This window comes from Pelodiscus sinensis, chromosome 25 (genome assembly GCF_052426305.1).
Source record: "Pelodiscus sinensis isolate ZL-2025 chromosome 25, ASM5242630v1, whole genome shotgun sequence".
In the NCBI taxonomy this organism is placed as follows: Eukaryota; Metazoa; Chordata; order Testudines; family Trionychidae; genus Pelodiscus; species Pelodiscus sinensis.
This window is the reverse complement of record NC_143076.1, coordinates 17,277,055-17,295,751: the sequence shown is the minus strand read 5'-3', so window position 1 is coordinate 17,295,751 and position 18,697 is coordinate 17,277,055. Positions and strand designations below refer to the sequence as shown.

Genomic DNA, 18,697 nt, shown 5'->3' with positions numbered 1-18,697 from the left:
CTGTGGTCTACAGCTAATATCAGGGTATCTGATGACTGGATTTAGCCTCAAACTAGTGGGTGGATCTATAGTGGGTTTTTCATAGAGGGGACAGTTTCCAAGGTCTGTATGGAAAATCAGGCTGGATCCTGTGGTTTATGGCTTTGAAAATTAGATGCAGGATGAAACTAAAAACTGGAGACTTTCTGACTTAAGTATCTTCCAGTTATAATGAGGTTCTGTTTGAACTAATATATGGAGATAGACCTCTCTCAGAGCTGGAAGGGACCTTAAGAGTCCAGCCCCCTGCCCTCATGGCAGAACCAAGTACCATCCCTGACAGATCTGCCCCAAATTCCTAAATGGCCCCCTCAAGGATTGAACTCACAACCCTGGGTTTAGCTGGCCAATGCTCAAACCACTGAGCTATCCCTTCCCCCCACAATTGAGTGGTTTGTGTGTAAAGCCTCACGTGGCCTAGGAATTCCTGGAGGCGGCGCAATTTCTTTTCACTGAAACTCCGAGGCATTATCATGATCGTGACTGTTTCTAGCAGTATTTTGTTAACCATGTACACAAATAATAAGAACTTATTTAAGTTCATTACTGCTTCAAAACATGCACCACAAGAGAGGACTGCCCGCAGCAGACTCTGAGGAATTAATTGTTCTGATAATCTGCTAGACTTCATAACAGCATTGAATTATTCATTCATGTTAGGGCTCCTAACTCATCTGCAGACAGTGGAGGCAGTCATTTTCATTAGCACTTCCTTCCAAGTCTTAGAAAAATCTGCCATTTTGATATAAACTATTTCCATGGGTTCTTGATTTCATGACTTAAAGAATTTGTGCGCCTTTTTGGTAGTTTGGAAGACCAAGCAAAAGAGTTTTATAGTGAATTCAGTGAACCTTAAACCATAAAAAAACCTCTTTGAATATTATAGCATGTTAGTGACCACGTGGAAGTTATAACAGTGCAAGAGAGAGTATACACCCTATGAGAAGAGGAACGCACAGTGTATATCCTGACAATATTTTATACATTTATATAAAAAGGCACTGCCCTGACCCTAGATTTTGGGAGCCCTTTTTCCCCCTACAAAACTTTATCAAAAAGTTACGAACTCCTCTGCTAGACCCGCTGGAGTTTAAAGAAGACGTGCCACCAAGCACTCTAGGTCCAGATTTAAAAGCTCAGCTGCCTCCTATATCATCGGATCTTCTACGTGAATCAAACATAGCGACAAGTTCCGCGTGCAAAGCCAACAGCATCTCTAAGCTTTAGTTCTCCCCGAGAGCTTCCCAGTTCTGTCCGCAGCACTTGCAAGTATGAGAGAATGTAGCATGAGGTGTATGAGCTCTTTCAGAAGGGGATATGAATGCTGTCAATCAGTTTGCTCTATGTGACATACAAGTGAAAACCTAGTATTCCATAGCAGTTTTGTTCCATGACATTTACAAGATCCACAAAAACTCTTTGCTTTTCTCGATTAAGTTCGTGGAGACTTTCGAGAGCTACTAAGTGTTCCATATCAGATGGGGTAGCTGTGTTAGTCTGAATCTGCAAAAGCGGCGAGGAGTCCTGTGGCACCTTATAGACTAACTGAAGCGTAGGAGCATAAGCTTTGCCCACGAAAGCTTTCCTACACTTCAGTTAGTCTATAAGGTGCCACAGGACTCCTCGCCGCTTTTTAAGTGTTCCATTTAACCTTTGTCTGAAATCAACTGACCTCTCACCAAAGACTCTTCATGAGACATTTAAAGTGGAATATGTTAAACAGAAGGGTATAGAAGAAACTATCACCAATTTAACTACCGGGGGTCACAATCCCAGCCCGGCAATCATTTCCGCTCTGTCACTCACCCTGTGCTCATCCAGCATAGGGTACTCTGACTGCTTCAAGTAGGACAAGTCAAGGCGACGCTGATAATCTTCCAGACGCTGGAACACACATAACGAAGACACGGTTACACTGATTTGGGACAACTTGGAAGAGTCAAGCAGTATATGCAACTATTGGAATGTCTAGATCAGAGCTAGGGATTCCCCAATGGGCTTCATTCCTTTAACCAGAGTATTAGCAATTCTGGATTTTCTCTCCTGATTTCCCCATGATCCACCCTTCCCATCTCTTTCATTCCCGCCCCTCCTACCTGCTTATTCTCAGATTCTTTGACAGCCTGATTCACATAGTTAAGGATCTGACGGCAGTGATCTGCTGCTTTCTTCACTTTCTCCTTCTCCTCAGGCCGTTCTAAAAAGGGCACAGAAATAAAGAAGAGGTGATCTCCAGGGGAGGGATAAAGGGAAAATTAATCAAGCACACAAAACCACAAAAGTGGCCATCCTTGATCAGACCAATGGTCCATTTAGTCCAGTATCTGATGTAGCATACTGGTGTCAAGTTCAAAGAATGAAGCTGGACTACTCAGACTTCTAAAAAATGCACTGGCAGACCCAACGGGGGTGGGGGAGGAGGTATTGAGTGTAATTAGTAGAATTAACCGATAAACATATGCTTATCAGTTAATTGTTTAACTGGCTACACTATTACATCCCTATTATGGATGGCAATGGACACAGGTCCATGATACCAAATCAAACAGTAGAAGTGGCATTATGTGAACGCCTCCTTCCTCAACCCCCTCAAAAACCAAAACAAACCAAAACAGGACATAAGGACTTTCCAGAAAATGTATGCACTTCATCAACACCTGCCCAACGAGAATTCTGATCTCAGAGTAGTTTTCTAGATTTCCATTGTAGTTCCCAGGGAGGTAGGTCAGGGCAGAGAGAAAACGCATAAAAAAAAGTGCATCACTGTATTTATGTGCTGGAAAATATTCAAAGAAATGGAGGAGATAGCTCAATGGGGAGTGCCTAACATCAGATAAAACTACTTAGACTTTGAAATGAATGTGAAAACGTGATCAATCGTTAATGGCAAGCAACCTTGACTAAAAATTAGAGAAAAAGAAAAACTGCAGCTACATACTGCAAACTCTTCCATAAAGGGTGAGCATTCTAATAATTGGAAGAGAGAAAAATTCTGGGCAAACAACACTGAAGTGATGTTATGGTTTCCTACAATTGCCATCTTGTTTATTTTGTTTGGCATTAAAGTGATGTGCATCCCAGGCTACACCCATCTTGACAGGTTACCACATATCCCATAACAAGAGAAGAAACAGATACCCATCCACCCAACACTGAAGACTGTGAACCTTACTGATTCTCACCAACAGCAAGGCCTGTTAAGAATCTGTGACTTTTGCTAATTTGCATATACACAAGTACAACAGGGGAAAAAAGGGATCACATTTATTTTGCCAACTATGGATTAATTTTTATTATCTGTGATTACTATATGCTGGAACATGTATATTCGGTACAAGTAATTAAATATGAATAAAATCAGGTCTCGCTACAGCCAGCATGTGTTACTGAACCTTTGTTGAGAAGGGTGCACCTGGGATTACTGCCCAAGCTTTGGTGCAGTTTGCAGGCTAAGCAGGGAGAATAATGGATTTTTCTGTTCACTGGCCATAAAAAAAACAACTGTTCCAGGTCAAATCCAAAGTGGAATTTTTTCCAAAGTTGAGAGAGAAATGTCTCTAATCCATCTCCCTGTGCTAAAACAAGGTCTTTCTGACAAGTGTTTGTTTAACCTGTTTTTAAAACCTCCACTGACAGGGACTGTGTCACCTTCCATGGAAGCTCGCTGCAGAGCTTAGCTACTTGGATATTTAAGAAAAAATAACTGTCAAACTTGAATTTTCCATGCTGTACACGAAGCTGCCTGCTACTTGCCCTACCTTCAGTGCACATGGAGAACAACAACTCATGAGTCTTCCTTATAGCAGTCCTCAATATATTTGATGACTATTACAGAACCCATACGTTATTTTTTCAGGACTAAACATACCGGCTGTGTCTACATTGGTGCGATCTTGCACAAAAGCGGCCGCTTTTGCGCAAAAACTTGCTGCCTGTCTCCACTGGCCACATGTTCTTGTGTAAGTAAACTGATGTTCTAATGTATGAAATCAGAGCTTCTTACGCAAGAGGCCAGTGTAGACAGGTAACATGAATTTCTTGTGCAAGAAAGCCCTATCGTTAAAATGGCCATCAGAGCTTTCTTGCGCAAGAGAGCGTGTACACTGGCATGGATGCTCTTGTGCAAAAGCATATCTCTTGCTCAAAGGCACATGCCAGTGTAGACGCTCTCTTCTGAAAAGAGTTTTTGCACAAAATCGTGCCAGTGTAGATGAAGCCGCCCAGTTTAACCTGTCCTCATAGGCCAGGTTTTCTAATCTTTACACACCTCTTCCCTATTTATTTGTCCTTATCTTCCCTACAGCATGGTGCCCAAACTGGGCACAGTATTCCGGGTGAGATCTCACCAGTGCTGATTAAAGCAAGACAGGTACCTCCCGTGTGTTACCTATGACGCTCCTACTAATATAGTCCTGAACATTAATCTTTTTTTTATAACTACATCACATTAGGCAGGAACTCATTTAATTTGTCCATCTATTATAATACCCATATCCTTTTCAGCAGTACCACCACTTAGCCAGTTCTTCCCCATTTTGCAATTCTGCATTTGATCTTTCCTTCTAAAATGAAGTTATTCCCGGCTGTCTTGATTGAACTTCACCTTGTGGATTTCAGACCAATTCTCTAATTTAAGACCTTTTGGAAAACAGGATTAGAATTCGAAAGTGCTCAGAACCTCTCCCAGTTTAGTAGCATCTACAAATTTTATATGCACGCTCTCCAGTCCATTATTCTACACATAAAAGAAATTATTGGAAAGTACCAAAACCAGGATGCAGCCCTATTAGATTCAACCAAACAACAAACCATTGATATTTACTCTGAATAGCCTTTCAACCAGAAGCCCAATTTACAGTAATTTCATCTAGTTTGCTTATGAAAATATCGTGTAGGACTGTGTCCAAAGCCTTACTAACAATCAAGAGATATATCTACAAACTTTGCTTGTATCCTCTAGGGCAGTGTTTCTCAGCCTTTTTTATTTATTTATTTTTTTAAAATAAAGTACCCCTTGTTCAAAACAAAACAAAAAGTTATGAGTACTCCCAACACCTACAGTTTTCAGACAATTTTCTTCTACCACTGCGACACATTAGTTTAAACAACTTAATCATCGCTGGGCAGGAAATGAAATTTTGGGATGTGAAAAATACAAAAATAATAAAACACTGTAAAACAAACAAAAAATCAGTTTTCTCCAAATTTCAGTTGTGTTGACGTACCCCCTGGACTTCTCTCGAGTACCCCGAAGGGTACTTGTACCACTGGTTGAGATACACTGCTCTAGGGCAGCAGCTCTGTCAAAAAAAGGCAGTTAGATGTGTTTGGCATGTGTTAGATGTGTTTGGCATGATGTGTTCCTCATAGATCCTTATTACTGAAGTTGGATTGACTGGTTTTGAACTCCCTGAGTCCTCTTTGGAAAAGAAGTGCCAATAGATTAGCTTTTCTCCAGTTCTCTGGGACTTCACCCATCTCCACGAATTCTTCAAGAATCGCTAAAGTTCCAAGACTGCTACAACTAATTCCTTAAATATATTTGGGTGAGCTTCATCTGCCCTGCTAACTTGCAAAAAAAAAAAAAAATCAACCTTGCCTAAGTAGTCTTTAACATGTTCTTTCCTTATTTTGGCTTGCAGTCTTCCTCCCCTCTCCCCCTCATTGAAGTTAGCTGTATTAAGTTCTTGGTCACAATTTACCTTTTAAGCAGAGTCAAGCAAACAAGGTATTAGAACACCTCAGCCTTCTTGCTGTCATCTGCTATTATCTCTCCTTTCCCACTAAGTAAGCAGCCTTCATTTTCTCACACTCATAATGCATTTACAGAACCTCATTTTATTGCCTATGTTCCTTGCTAAGTGCAACTCATTTTATTCCATAGTCTTGCTGCTTTTGTCCCTACCTGTTTCTGCTATTCTTTTGTTCTCAATTCTTACCAACTTTCACACTTTTTGTAGGATTCATTTTTGATTTTCAGGACATTAAAGAGCTCTTGATGGAGCCATTCTGGCCTCTTACTAATCTTTCTGTCTTTCCTTCTCATGGGGATACTTTGTTGTTGTGCCTTGAATATTCTAAGACATTGCCAATTCTTCGGAACTCATTTTTCCCTTAGATTATCTTCCCATGGGACCTGATCTACCAGTTCTCTGTTAAATTCTGCCTTTGTGCAGTCCACTGGATTTATTCTGCTGCTTTCACTCTTTCCGTTCCTTATAATCTACTGTTTCATGATTATTAGCACCCAAAGCATCTTCAACATTCAGATTCACAGCCAACTCCTCCCTGTTAGTCAGAATCACATTTAAAATGGTTGTCTTCCTGGCTACTTCCTGCACCTTCTGAAATGAAAAGTTGTCCCCAATACATTCCCAAGAACTTTTTGGGTATTTTGCTGTACAGGCAGTCCCCGAGTTACGCGGATCTGACTTACGTCGGCTCCGCAGTTATGAACGGGGTTTGCTGCCCGTCTCCCTGGTCTGCTGGAGACCAGCAGACCAGGAAGATGGGAAGCAAAGCCTCTGAGGACGCCGGCAGCGGGACAGCCGCGGCACGTCTGGGCTGTCCGCTGCCCGCGTGCTCCGCGGCTTTGCTCCACGTCTCCCCAGACCAGGGAGACGGGGAGCAAAGCCGGGGAGCACGCAGGCAGCGGACAGCCCAGACGCGCCGCGGCTGTCCCGCTGCCGGTGTGTTCCGCGGCTTTGCTCCCCATCTCCCTGGTCTGCTGGTCTCCAGCAGACCAGGGGGACGCCTGTGGTAGAGCAGCTGGGGCGCTGCTAGTTGGTCCCGCAGCGCCGCTCTGGGCGCTACTCGACCAACCCGGCAGCACCCCAGCTGCTCTGTCCCAGGCGTCCCCAAGTCAGTCGCTGCTGAAACTGACCAGCACTGACTACAGGAAGCCTGAGGCAGAGTTGCTCTGCCCCGGGCTTCCTGGAATCAGCCGCTGATCAGTTTCAGCAGCAACTGACTTGGGGACGCCTGGGGTTCTTAAGTTGAATCTGTATGTAAATAGGAACTGGTGTTCAGATTCAGCCTGTTGAAACTGATCAGAGGCTGATTCCAGGAAGCCTGGGGCAGAGCAACTCTGCCTCGGGCTTCCTGTAGTCAGCGCTGGTCAGTTTCAGCAGCAGCTGAATCTGGACGCCAGTTCCGACTTACATACAGATTCAACTTAAGAACAAACCTACAGTCCCTATCTTGTACGTAACCTGGGGACTGCCTGTATTACTTTTTCAGCAACATCTGTGTAGCTCTAGTTCCCCGTTATAAAGTCTTGTGTTTTGGATATTTATATTTGTTCCAACTTAATTGTTTTTAAATTGAGGCATTGAGAAAAGTTTAGAGAATGAGATTCACAAAACGGTTGGGATGAGCAACTCTTATAAATCAAACATATCACTGGTGTCAGGGTTTTCTCCTGATGAGAGAGACCTGGGTTCTATCTGATGTGTAGGAAGCATGTAAGCTTGGGTCTCCCACAACCTAGGAGAGTGCCCCAGCCATCAGGCTATGGAATAGTCTAGCATGGGTCTTTCTTAATTCCTTCCACTGACAGTGTTCTACTGTGAAGAAAACAATAGACACTGCAGCAGAGTCTTGGGTCTCCCACATCCTGAGTGCCATCCTGCTTCAGAATCAACCACCCTGAAGCAAAATGAAGTTTTTCCTAACAGTGCAGAAGGAAAATGATCATGTCAAAACAAAACCTAAGTGTTCACATTTTTCAGTTTGGTTGAAGCTAGTTGGCGAACTTGACAAGTTCGTGAACAGTTTCAGGTCCATCGTGACTGCATTTGCAAATCAAGTGCCCAACTCTAGTTGCACAGTGTGCGTTTTAGCGACATACAGGGCTGCAAGGGTCTGCAGCATGTCTCCACCTTACAACCGCCCCTGGAAGACCTGAAAAGTGGTATGAGTAGATGGGTTAAAAGTCTACCGATGTCCGCTGTAAAGACAGAACCTCGGCAACGTTCATGCTTAGATACATGACAAGTACATTAAAAATGCTTACAGACTGAATATTTAAGCTTTCGTTTTGAACCTTATTTCCCAAGTGGTGTTCTCGCAGGGAGTGGATGTTAGAAAAGGCATCAGAGAGGCTGAAGGATTCAAGCTGTGGAGCAAAAGGGAGCCAGGCCGTGCAGAGAGCAGTCCCTGACCCATGGCGGTGGCCGATGCATTATGCATACATTTTTAAGCACCACATTTCTTTGGCAAAACTGCCACGATTCACGCACGATAATGGTGCCCCAGTGGAAATGCTCTACCTGAGTACTTGGCGATATTATCCAGCAGAAGGGGGTACTTAGTCAGCCTCTGCATCTCAGTGGGAATGATATCCTTCAACTGCAACCGGCGACACAGTGGATTGCTCTCAGCATCCTAAAATTAAACAGCGTAATAATGGCATTTGTCATTTTTATTAGGACTATAATTACCTGAACATGTACCATCTATTCATCATATAAATGTCTATTACTTCACATTTCCGGTAATTAAATACAAGACAAGAAATCCCTACATTTATCACTGAGACAACACAGCCCTTTCTTTCTCATTTGCAATTACATATAGGAAAAGGTTCATCACAAAAGCAGTGGCTTCCTTCCCTCATTACTTCACACAGGCTAGTACCATCCATAATCCATCTCAGTCACTGCCATATAGGGAAGACATCAGCTTCGTCTTCTACACTACGAAGACACTGCACTGCATTTTTCAAAATTATATCAGTCCTTGTATTACTAGAGTTCCCATCCAGAGTCGGTGCAGCTAACTCTCCTTTTCAGATGGCACACATCCCAGTGGGAAGGATCTACCATGTCTCTTGCATTCAGGGCACACACCCAATTGCTTACTCTACTCTGCTCCATACACCACCTGTTCTCAATCAGCCATCTGCACAATGGAACAGGGATGGGTAACTAAATCCTCTAACTCAGTGTTTCTCAACCAGTAGTACAAGTACCCTTAAGGGTACTCAGGAGAAGTCTGGAGGGTACGTCGACCCAACTGAAATTTGGAGAAAACTGGACTTTTAAGTTTTACAGCACTTTATTATTTGTGTACTTTTTACACCCAAAAATTTAATCGCGCGCCCAGCTATGATTAAGTTGTTTAAACAAACATGTTGCAATGGTACAAAAAAACTTGTGTATGTCTGAAAACTGTAGGTACTGCGGGTACTTTACCACCTTTAAAAAAAAAAAAAAAAGTGGTACTTTATTTAAAAAAAAAAAAAAAAGGCTGAGAGAAACTGCTATAATTGAACCAGTTCCCTCTACAAAATCATTCTCTTTAATCCTCAACCTTAAAAGTTCACCTGTCCAAAAGCGATTAACAGAAAATCTGGTGTTGGAAATAATCCCAATCCAATGGCAACGTTCGACATAATCCTGCTAATTGTATGAACCTTACATACACCTCCCATTTATCCTTCACTGACCATCAAGCAAACCTGGAACCAGCTCCAACCTGAGTGAAACTCACCTGCACAAACGTTTGGAAACGAGAGTCCTTCTTCTGCCGTGATTTAATCACTTCTAGAGCAAAAGGTTGGTTACTACAAAAGGTGGCAGTTGCGTGTTTCAGGTTCTCCTCTCCTGCGCCACTGAACTGTGCCAAAAAACAAGGGAGCCAAAGTTAAACAAACAGGCATATGCTAGCGGGAGCTCTGACACACGGCAAGGAGGCTGCTCAGACTTAACGCCGAGCCGTTTACACATCCTCGGCTTCCTCACCCCAACCCTTTGCAGCAAAGAAGCTCTCCAGTTAGACCTGCTTTTACACAGCACACTTTTCACAATCACCATCTATCTATAGCCCTGGCAGACAGAGCTGCAAGGCACTGAGCTCACTAACTCAGAAGACGACACAAGGCCATTGCTTGGTTCATCAACACATTGAGTCCAATCTGCATACACCAAGGCTGATTTTGACTATTTATACCAATAGAAATAGTCCAGATTCCTCCTTCACTATTTTACTTCACTGTTGACCTGTAAACAAGTCCAAAGCCACCTGCTACGATGCCTCACCGACTGACATCCCAAGCCTTCCTTCCACTTACTTTAAAAGGTGCCAAGGAAAAAACAAAACTCAGCAAAAAATTACATCTTTATAATAGAGAGGAGACCCAAAACGTTTGGCATTTCCCTCCATCAGAAATATCAGGTCTGTGTTGTCTTCTTTTGGCTACAGGACTGGAGAACTGATGGGATTAACAGATCACAAGAGACTGGGAAGTGAAGGTGGTTTAGCCAGACTCGGAAACTCTAAATTCAATAGGTTTCACAGGACATCAAGAGAAAGTCTGACTCTGGGGAAATAAGAATTTTTATGAAGGATTTGAACACTGACACTCCTTCCACTTGGGTCTGAGGGGAATCTCATTCCAGTTTTCAAGTCATTTTAGGAATCCTTCCGCAAGATGCAATACTTAATCTTCTCAATATTTCCAAGTAAAAAGGATAAATAGTCCAACCACCCAGCAAAGCCCATTCACCTTCTCTCTCAAACACAGGCCCCCCCCTCTCTGTCTTCCACACATCATAAAGAAGCAAAAGCATCAGACAAGTTTTCCCCTCTAAGCAGGTCACCTTTAAGGAAATGACTCACGTGTTTATCTTAGCTGAATAAAGCACTCTACTAGAAAAAGCGCTCACCCAACTCTGTGCTGAGCTCCCTCCACCTTCTAACAATCCCATGTCTCTTCCTCCACGTTAGTGCCACAGAAATACACAATTTCAGATATTATGTACTTAATGGAGGCAAGTTACACTGGTTTCCCCAGAGCTGTATTTACTATTGAATTGGATTCTCACTTTCAGGAATAATTACATTTTTGAACAGGGAAGAAAAGAAATTCAGCTTACCCAGGTTAGCAAGTCTTCCCCAATCTGATCAATAACAGACGTCTCATTCCTTTTACGGACAGCTTTCATCTGATCATTCAGCCCAGCTAGAGGGAGCGGGAGGTGAAGACAAAAGAAGGCAAAACAAATCGGTCATTTATTTCAAAACAGGAACAAACCTACTAGGAGAGTGGATGGCAAATTAAAGTGAAATAAAGCAGAGTGGTAGATTGCAGACTAAGGCTATGTCTAGACTGTAGCGTTACATTGGAAAAAAGATATGTGTTGCATAAAAAAGCCTCCGCCTGAGCTCACTAGATTTATATACATGGATTTTCTGAAGCTACACCAAACTGTAAGGTCTAAGGTTTTAAACTGCAACTTATTGTGATCCTTGTCAATCTTTGTAATCTGAGTAACTCTCAAACTTACTGTAAACTGCAATTTTGTAATTTGTAACATGCAACCACCTTGCTTGTAACTTTCCCTAAACTGCATTCTCCCCCGTGAATGGAGAGAGAGTGTGAGTGTGTTTGAAGAAGGCTTAGAACAATGGACCACATGGCAATGAGTCATCGCAGTCTGGGCATGCTCCCTGCTGGATAAAGGGAAGTCTGGGCATGCTCCCTGATGACAAGGTGAATGAGTCAGGGGGCCATTCAGACAATACAAGGAGAAGGAGCACATGTGAGACACTTTTTTTCCCCCCTTCCCCTGCTCCTGAGAAGCTCCTCTCCGGTGTCTCTCTCTCCTGACCAGCTTCCCCAGTCACGATGAGCAGACAGACCCTCCAGGATCCACATGCTTTGGCTCCTTCTGCACTGTGTAAGTGTGTGAGTGCCTGAGGGCAGGAATGAATGGGTGTGAATGAGTGAGTGAATGGAGGGGTGTGTACTTGCGTGCATGAGAGCGAGAGCGAGAGCGTTCTATCTTCTTTAGCTTAAACCTTTGGTGGCTGCTTTCTCCTCTTTAGTTCTATTTAGTGGAAATAAACCCATACTAGTGTAACCCTGGGTGGTCTCCAGTGAGAATATTTTGGGGGTAACAATATGCAAACTGTGAACCACAATTTGCATATCTTTTCCTCCTTTTTTTTTCCCCTGGAAGAGGCTTTTCCAAAATTTGGCCCATCTACATGGGGCCACATTTCAGAAAAACCTCCTCTTTGGGAACATCCCTTATTTCTCATGCAATGAGGAATACAGAAATGCCGAAAACATGTCTGCTTTTTCGGAAAGTTTTCTGAAAAAGCGGACAAGTTCCTTAGACATGGCAGAGCTTTTCCCTGCAGTGTAGATATAGCCTAATATTGGTAAACAGGAATGACCAATAAGAATGAGCAATACATAACTCCTACAAGAATTTTTCCAACATTATTTTGTCTACTTCACAAGGAAGAGGTTGAATATTATTCTAATATTACAAGGTGGGGAAACAGACACAGTAAGGTAGCTTGACGAAAGTCACACAATGATACAGATGGAATCCCAACAGTCCCTTGTTCTAACCATCAGGTAACTTTGCTTTCCAGAAGCATCAACATCCAAAAATATACTGGTCCTGTTAGTAGCCCTCTCCTATCATTCTCCTGGGCAGCATCTGTCTAGTTTGCTTTTTTGCATGTGCCTAAGAGTGTTCATCTCAATATTGCTCTCTGTGTGAAAAGCGAGTGTACACCACCTTATAACAGATCAGAGATATGGATAAGACCAAGAGTGTATCTGGTATCTTGGCAACAGATATGCTTGTAAACCAAATATGAAACGATGCATGCAATTCGAGAGCTGTGTGTGGTTGCCCACTATGTGCGAATATACTTATGCAAGTATGCATATCTAGATTTGCGCATCCGGCCCTATAATCGTGAACTAGCAGAGCTGAAAGGTGTCTCGTCCACCCTTACTATGGAGCAGAAGGATATCCTCCAGGTTTGAAAAGATTTTCCGCAGGTCAGATGGGGTCAGGATGCCTTCCCGGAGCACACGTTGGTAGAAGACCTGATGCAGAACCTTCAGCGTGCGGACGTGAGCTCGCTCCGTGTAGAACAGCTCTGAAGAGGAGGAAGAAATACAGGATTGTTACTGATTCAACACAGTAACGCTGCGGATTCCAACATGGTCTACCACGGGAAGCCATAATCTACCAGCAACTGAGTTACTTAATACATTAAGCAGTTTAGAGAGCATCTATGAACTCCGGGTGAGGAACATGAATCTGTAAAAATCTGTGCCCTGTTTCTGCTTTGGGGACTGAGTAAGTCTAACCTCTCTGCATGTTACCTACTGTTCTGTACGAACGTCATACCATCAGCTTGCAATGCATGAAGTTGGCAGGCCAGAAACTATAGCTTGTACCTCACTGGGAGCCCCTTCAGGTGAAGCAAGCATTCATTTTATGTTTTGGGAAACTGTAGGTTCCAGGGGTTGGTGGGCAGCAAAGAGAAACATGTGAACTCACCATTAATCACTTCCTGGCGTTTGATTTCATAGGGTTTCAGCCCCAGCAGCACCTCTTGGCTTACCAGCTGCTGCCAGTTGGGAGGATCGGTCTCAGTATCAAAATCAAACAGCTCGTCCTCACTCTGAATATCCCCAAAGCCCACACTGTCCGTCCTGAAGTGAGAGAACACTCTAGTCAGACGCTTTCTGATTCAGACACATGGGGAAGAAAATGGAAATGTGGACGCAGAAGGAGAAGAAACACGCAGTGGTAAGATGTTAAAGAAACACCCAGAGAAGCTGCCAGATGCCTTCTGGTTCAAAATGCAGTTTGGTACTTAGCTTTTTTAGAGGGACCTTTTCTAAGGCTTAGCATTCACTCTCACAACACCCTCTGCACTGAGTGCTGTAATCCCCATTTTACAACGTGAAGTCATTTGCCCAAGGTCACACAGTAAGCCAGTGGAAAGGGGTGGGAGGAAAATCACCTCTTCCCTTGTATCTGCAGGTACCATCATGACGACTTAACAGAATCCAGCATTCTTGATTCCCAAACCACTGTAAGTGCTAATAATTAGTGCTTTTCCATCCAGACATCACACCCTGGATATTCATTTCCCCTTCACCCTGCACTATACTGTATCTGGGTGACAGAGTGTAATTTCATACGTATATTATGATCTCTGAAATTATTTTGAACAGGGACCGATAATGACCACTGAGCTCTACTCTGGAAGATGGTGGCTTAGCGGATAGCACACTCAACTACGTCGGAGATCTGGGCTCAATTCCCAGCTTTGCTGCTGACCACCTGGTTAAGTCATTTCCTTTCGCCATGCTTCAGGGGATCATTAGGCTGATCTCCTTTGTAAAGCGCTATAGCCAGGTTTGACTAGAGAAGGACGTCTTTAATTCCTACCAGCTCATCACTATACTCACTTGCGGAAAAGCTTTGGTGTTCCCAAGTCGGCTAATCTAAAAAACAAAAAGCACATCACATTAGAAAGCTAGCACAAGTAATGGGATTTCACTCCATTCAGTGGAGTTCCAGAGTGAAATCTTAGGGACTGGTTTTTGTCTCTAGGCAATTTGGTATTATAACCCTGATGCTGAATAGAGAGTTTTCAATACAATTTCAGTGGGAGAAAATGAAAATCTCAGGGCAATGTCACAATTCCTCTTTTCCCCATAGCACATCATATATATAGTAGCCAAATGTCTGAGAGTCTGTAACACTTTAGTGCCGAGCGCCACAGCAGTAGGGGAAGGGGGGCGGGGTGGTGACGTACACAGCCCCGCCCCCTGGCGGTGTACGTCACTGGGGTAGGGTGTAAAAATACCTGGACACCCTTGATTGGGGGCGGGAGGGGGGAGAGACCGGCCGGGAGAGGAGCAGGGCTGGTGGGGGGATGGAAAGCAGAACTGCGGGGGAGGGGGACAGGTCAGAGGCAGCAGTAGCTGGCCAGGAGTGGGAGAAGAGAAAGAAAGAGATGGCAGAAGGCGAAGAAGAGCTGAGAGAGGGGGAGAGAGAGAGAGAGAGAGAGAGGGGAGAAAAAGCGCGAGCGCTCAGGAGAGAAAACAGACGTGGAGGAGAGACCTGAAAATCCCGTCTTATGACGGGCTAACTGGCTAGTAATGATTAGAATAGCCCACGCTGCCAATACTATTCTACAGACCCAATATAACAGCTTTAATTCTCTTTGCTATTCCTTTCCCAACTCAAAATAACCTGTGCCCATGGATACCTATCTAGTTCTCCTTCCTCCTCTTGCAACTGGTCCAGCGGAGGAGATGGGAACTCAAAGATGGTGTTAGGTGTGCGGGGTGCACCATCCGTCGAGTCGCTCAGAGGTGGAGCTTCAGACTGCTTGGGGCCTGAAAAGACATTGGTCAAGAATTTCCAGGAGAGCTCAACACACAAAACTAATGTTCACAGGAGACATTTTGATTCACAGCCTCCTTCTCACGGAGGCCACGGGAAGAGGAAAAAAAAGAAATCAACAATTCCTGAATTGGGAAAGAAAGAAGCCCTAATAGAGAAGCACGTGGATAGTGCATTCATCTATCTCTTCAGGGCTGGGTGCTTGAGCACTGAAGTTGGGATGGTCACACAATTCAATATTTGGAAGCCCATGTCAAGCCACTTCCAAGAACCCCATGACACAAATCAGCACAGACCGCTGAACACAAAGGGACGTCTAGACTACGAGCCGATTTTTCGAAAAAGTGAGCCGCTTTTTCAGAAGTCTAGACGCTCTTTTGAAAAAGCAGTTTGCATTCAACAGCGCCTTTTTTCAAAAGCGTACTTTTGAAAAAAGGCGTTATTCCTCGTAAAATGAGGTTTTACTGCAATCGAAAAATGCCGCGTTCTTTCGATTTACTTTCGAAAGAACGTGGCTGCAGTCTAGATGCAGGTGAAGTTTTTTCGAAAAAACCCTGTAGTCTAGACACACCCATAGCATCACAGGGTCTAAAGGCCTCATTGACAGTAACATACCCTCGAAATGAGATAGCAACACACACATCCCGTCTACAATACAGCATGTAATACTCCCCTCTCCAGCTTCTTCTCACCTGTGTCATTTTCCTTGCTTCCGTCCGGTGAGGCAAAGGGCCCCATAGCTAAAGGAGACATGGGATTGGCAGGAGGGCACGTTTCCGTGCCATCGCTAGAGGACCCACTCTGGCGCATCTTGACTGAGTCCTGCGGCTCTGGACTAACTGAAGAGGCAGTGGATAAGTGCTTTGGATGACGCTGCTTCTGTATTTCCATGGCCCTGCCAACTGAACAGACACAGACCAGACAGATTGCTGGAGACTTGCGTCTCTCCAGAAACCGAGGGATAGAGCGCCTCAGGGAGATTTCAAGGAATTATTTCATTAGCTTACTTAAAAAAACAAAACCACATTTCAAACTGAATGGCTCTCCGGTTAATGAATGGCAATTGAAGCTCTGAGACAAGAGTGCTGCGCAGAGCTTCTTAGGCTGACATCTCAAGTACTTTACGGAGGTCACCGAAACAGAGTGTAAATATCAGTGGGACAGAGGGATGCAGTGGATGAGGATAGGTGCATGGGCATCTGATTTTCAGACAATAAGCAGGCAAAATACATGTCCCATGGTCTTACATACTTGCACTGCTGTCATGGCGACTCGGTCTCCTTTGTGGTCCCAGGATACTGGTGAAACCTCTCCTCTTCACCTTTTCCTCCCCTTCTTTCTCTTTCTTTATACTTTGCTGTGGTTAATGCAGAACCAAAGAAAAACCAAATAAACACAATTGTAACTGACTCCTGGGGAAAATGAATCTGCTACTTCTCAGAACTCTAGAAGTTCAAGTTGGGAGAGACCTAGTCACACTGTCCCAAACCCTCTCGCTACGTCTACACTGGCAAGATTTTTCACAAATACTTTTAACGCAAGAGTTTTTGTGTTAAAGTATTTGCACAAGACAGCGTCTACACTGGCATGTGCTTTTGCACAAGAGATGTGCTTTTGCACAAAAGAATCCGTGCCAGTGTAGACACTCTCTTGCGCAAGAAAGCTCCAGTGGCCATTTTAGCCATCGGGCTTTCTTGTGCAACAAATTCATGTTGCCTGTCTACACTGGCCTCTTGCGCAAGAACAGTTGCACAAAGAGGGCTTCTTCCTGAGCGGGAGCATCATAGTTCTTGCGCAAGAAGCACTGATTTCACACAGCAAAACATCAGTGTTCTTGCGCAAGAACTCCTCGCCAGTGTAGACAGGCAGCATGTTTTTGCACTTTTGTGCAAAATCATGCCAATGTAGAGACAGCCTCTGTCAATGCAGGACAGTTCACAACAGAACTTAGATTTCAAAGGCAAGAAGAGCAGTTTTAAGAGTTGTTTCCTTACCTAAAGATTTTACAGGACTAGAAATATGAGAAGAGGGGGGCCAGAAGTCAGGCAGACAAATTAGAGAAGAACAAAGCTAACATGTCAAAACCTAGGCTTTTAAATCCCTCTTTAAACACATGACATTCTACAGCAGTGGTTCTCAGCCAGCAATACCTGTTCCCCTGGGGGTACAAAGAGGTCTTCTAAGGGGGCACATCAACTCATTTAGATATTTGCCTAGTTTTACAAACAGGCTGCATAAAAAGCACTAGCAAAGTCAGTGCAAACTAAAATTTTATGCAATCACTTATTTGTACAGCTCTACATACTATACACCAATATAAATATTGCCAATTGATTTATTTTATAATTCTAAGGTCTAGATGAGAATATAAGCTATTTTTTACTAACAGTGTACTGTGACACTTGTATTTGTGTCTGATTTTGTAAGCAAGTCATTTCAGAGTGAGGTGAAACTTAGAAGTACAGAGCATCTCCTCTGCACATCGCCCCGGCTCACATGCATTCCACACTGAAGCTGCTGATGCTTGTAGGAACTGATGAGTTATAAATCCTCTGACTTCCCACTCTTAAGTCGTGCAAAAAAACCCAACAACCCCCAATTTGCACAAAGGGAAGTCAGCTGTGGGGGGAAAAAAATCTTCCGCTTTAGGTTGTTTTGCTACAACGCCAAGATTTCTGAATGTATCTTGGACTTGTAGCAAGGACGGTGGTCTGTCCACCAAACAGAACCGGCTCCGGAAAGGGGCACAGCAGTTTGGAAAGGTTGAGGACTACTTAAGCCCAGCTCCCATTGAAGTCAATGGAGGCTGCAGGGACCCAGGACCACTGCAAAACAGGCCACTTATATTTAGGCACTCAAGTCTGGAGTCTCACTCACACACTACACACGATAGAAGAGGTTGGTCACAGATTCCAGCTATGCCGCATTTACCTTTATCTTTGGCAGGAAACCAATACGTCCACGCTTCTGCTCCAAGCTCCGGGGCTCCTTGACTCTCACACCCAGATTTTTCATGTAGGTAAGGATCACATACTGCATGGCTGAGCTACAAGCCAACCAAAAGAGAAAGGGGGGAAACTGGTAACCAACCTCTTAATTCTGTACACCAATTTTATCATTAACAACTGGTTTTCTAATTAAATTTCTTCTCTGGTTTAGGGGCACCAATTCATTTTGATACGACTCGGTCACAAGAGACCACACCTTGCCCATCACAGAATCAGTCCTGTTGTGTAAAATATAATCCCAGGTACCTGCTGACAGCGGCATCCTCTGTAACACTGTTCTTGGTAAGGGGTACCTGTCCCCGTGGGGGGGTACATACAGGTCTTCCAGGAGGTACATCAACTCATTTAGATATCTGCCTAGTTTTACAACGGGCTACATAAAAAGCACTGGCAAAGTCTGCACAAACTAAAATTCCATGCAATGACTTGTTTGTATTGCTGTGTGTATTACACTGAAATATAAGTACAATATTT

At 43.8% G+C, this 18,697-nt stretch overlaps 1 protein-coding gene across 4 annotated transcripts in view; it reads right to left on the bottom strand.

Moving 5' to 3' along the window:
• The window catches only part of ARHGEF12 (Rho guanine nucleotide exchange factor 12), a 112,947-nt gene that overhangs the window by 17,915 nt on the left and 76,335 nt on the right, over nucleotides 1–18,697 (bottom strand). For all 4 annotated transcript variants that reach the window (XM_075909528.2, XM_075909529.2, XM_075909526.2 and 1 more), the window contains 12 exons: nucleotides 18,147–18,261; nucleotides 16,467–16,572; nucleotides 15,908–16,117; nucleotides 15,079–15,208; nucleotides 14,273–14,308; nucleotides 13,353–13,507; nucleotides 12,799–12,945; nucleotides 10,917–11,002; nucleotides 9,532–9,657; nucleotides 8,310–8,424; nucleotides 2,136–2,236; nucleotides 1,846–1,923 (listed from right to left, as the gene is read on the bottom strand). In XM_075909528.2, the coding sequence (XP_075765643.2) occupies nucleotides 1,846–1,923; nucleotides 2,136–2,236; nucleotides 8,310–8,424; nucleotides 9,532–9,657; nucleotides 10,917–11,002; nucleotides 12,799–12,945; nucleotides 13,353–13,507; nucleotides 14,273–14,308; nucleotides 15,079–15,208; nucleotides 15,908–16,117; nucleotides 16,467–16,572; nucleotides 18,147–18,261 (1,405 nt within the window). The remainder of the gene's footprint in view (nucleotides 1–1,845; nucleotides 1,924–2,135; nucleotides 2,237–8,309; nucleotides 8,425–9,531; nucleotides 9,658–10,916; nucleotides 11,003–12,798; nucleotides 12,946–13,352; nucleotides 13,508–14,272; nucleotides 14,309–15,078; nucleotides 15,209–15,907; nucleotides 16,118–16,466; nucleotides 16,573–18,146; nucleotides 18,262–18,697) is intronic.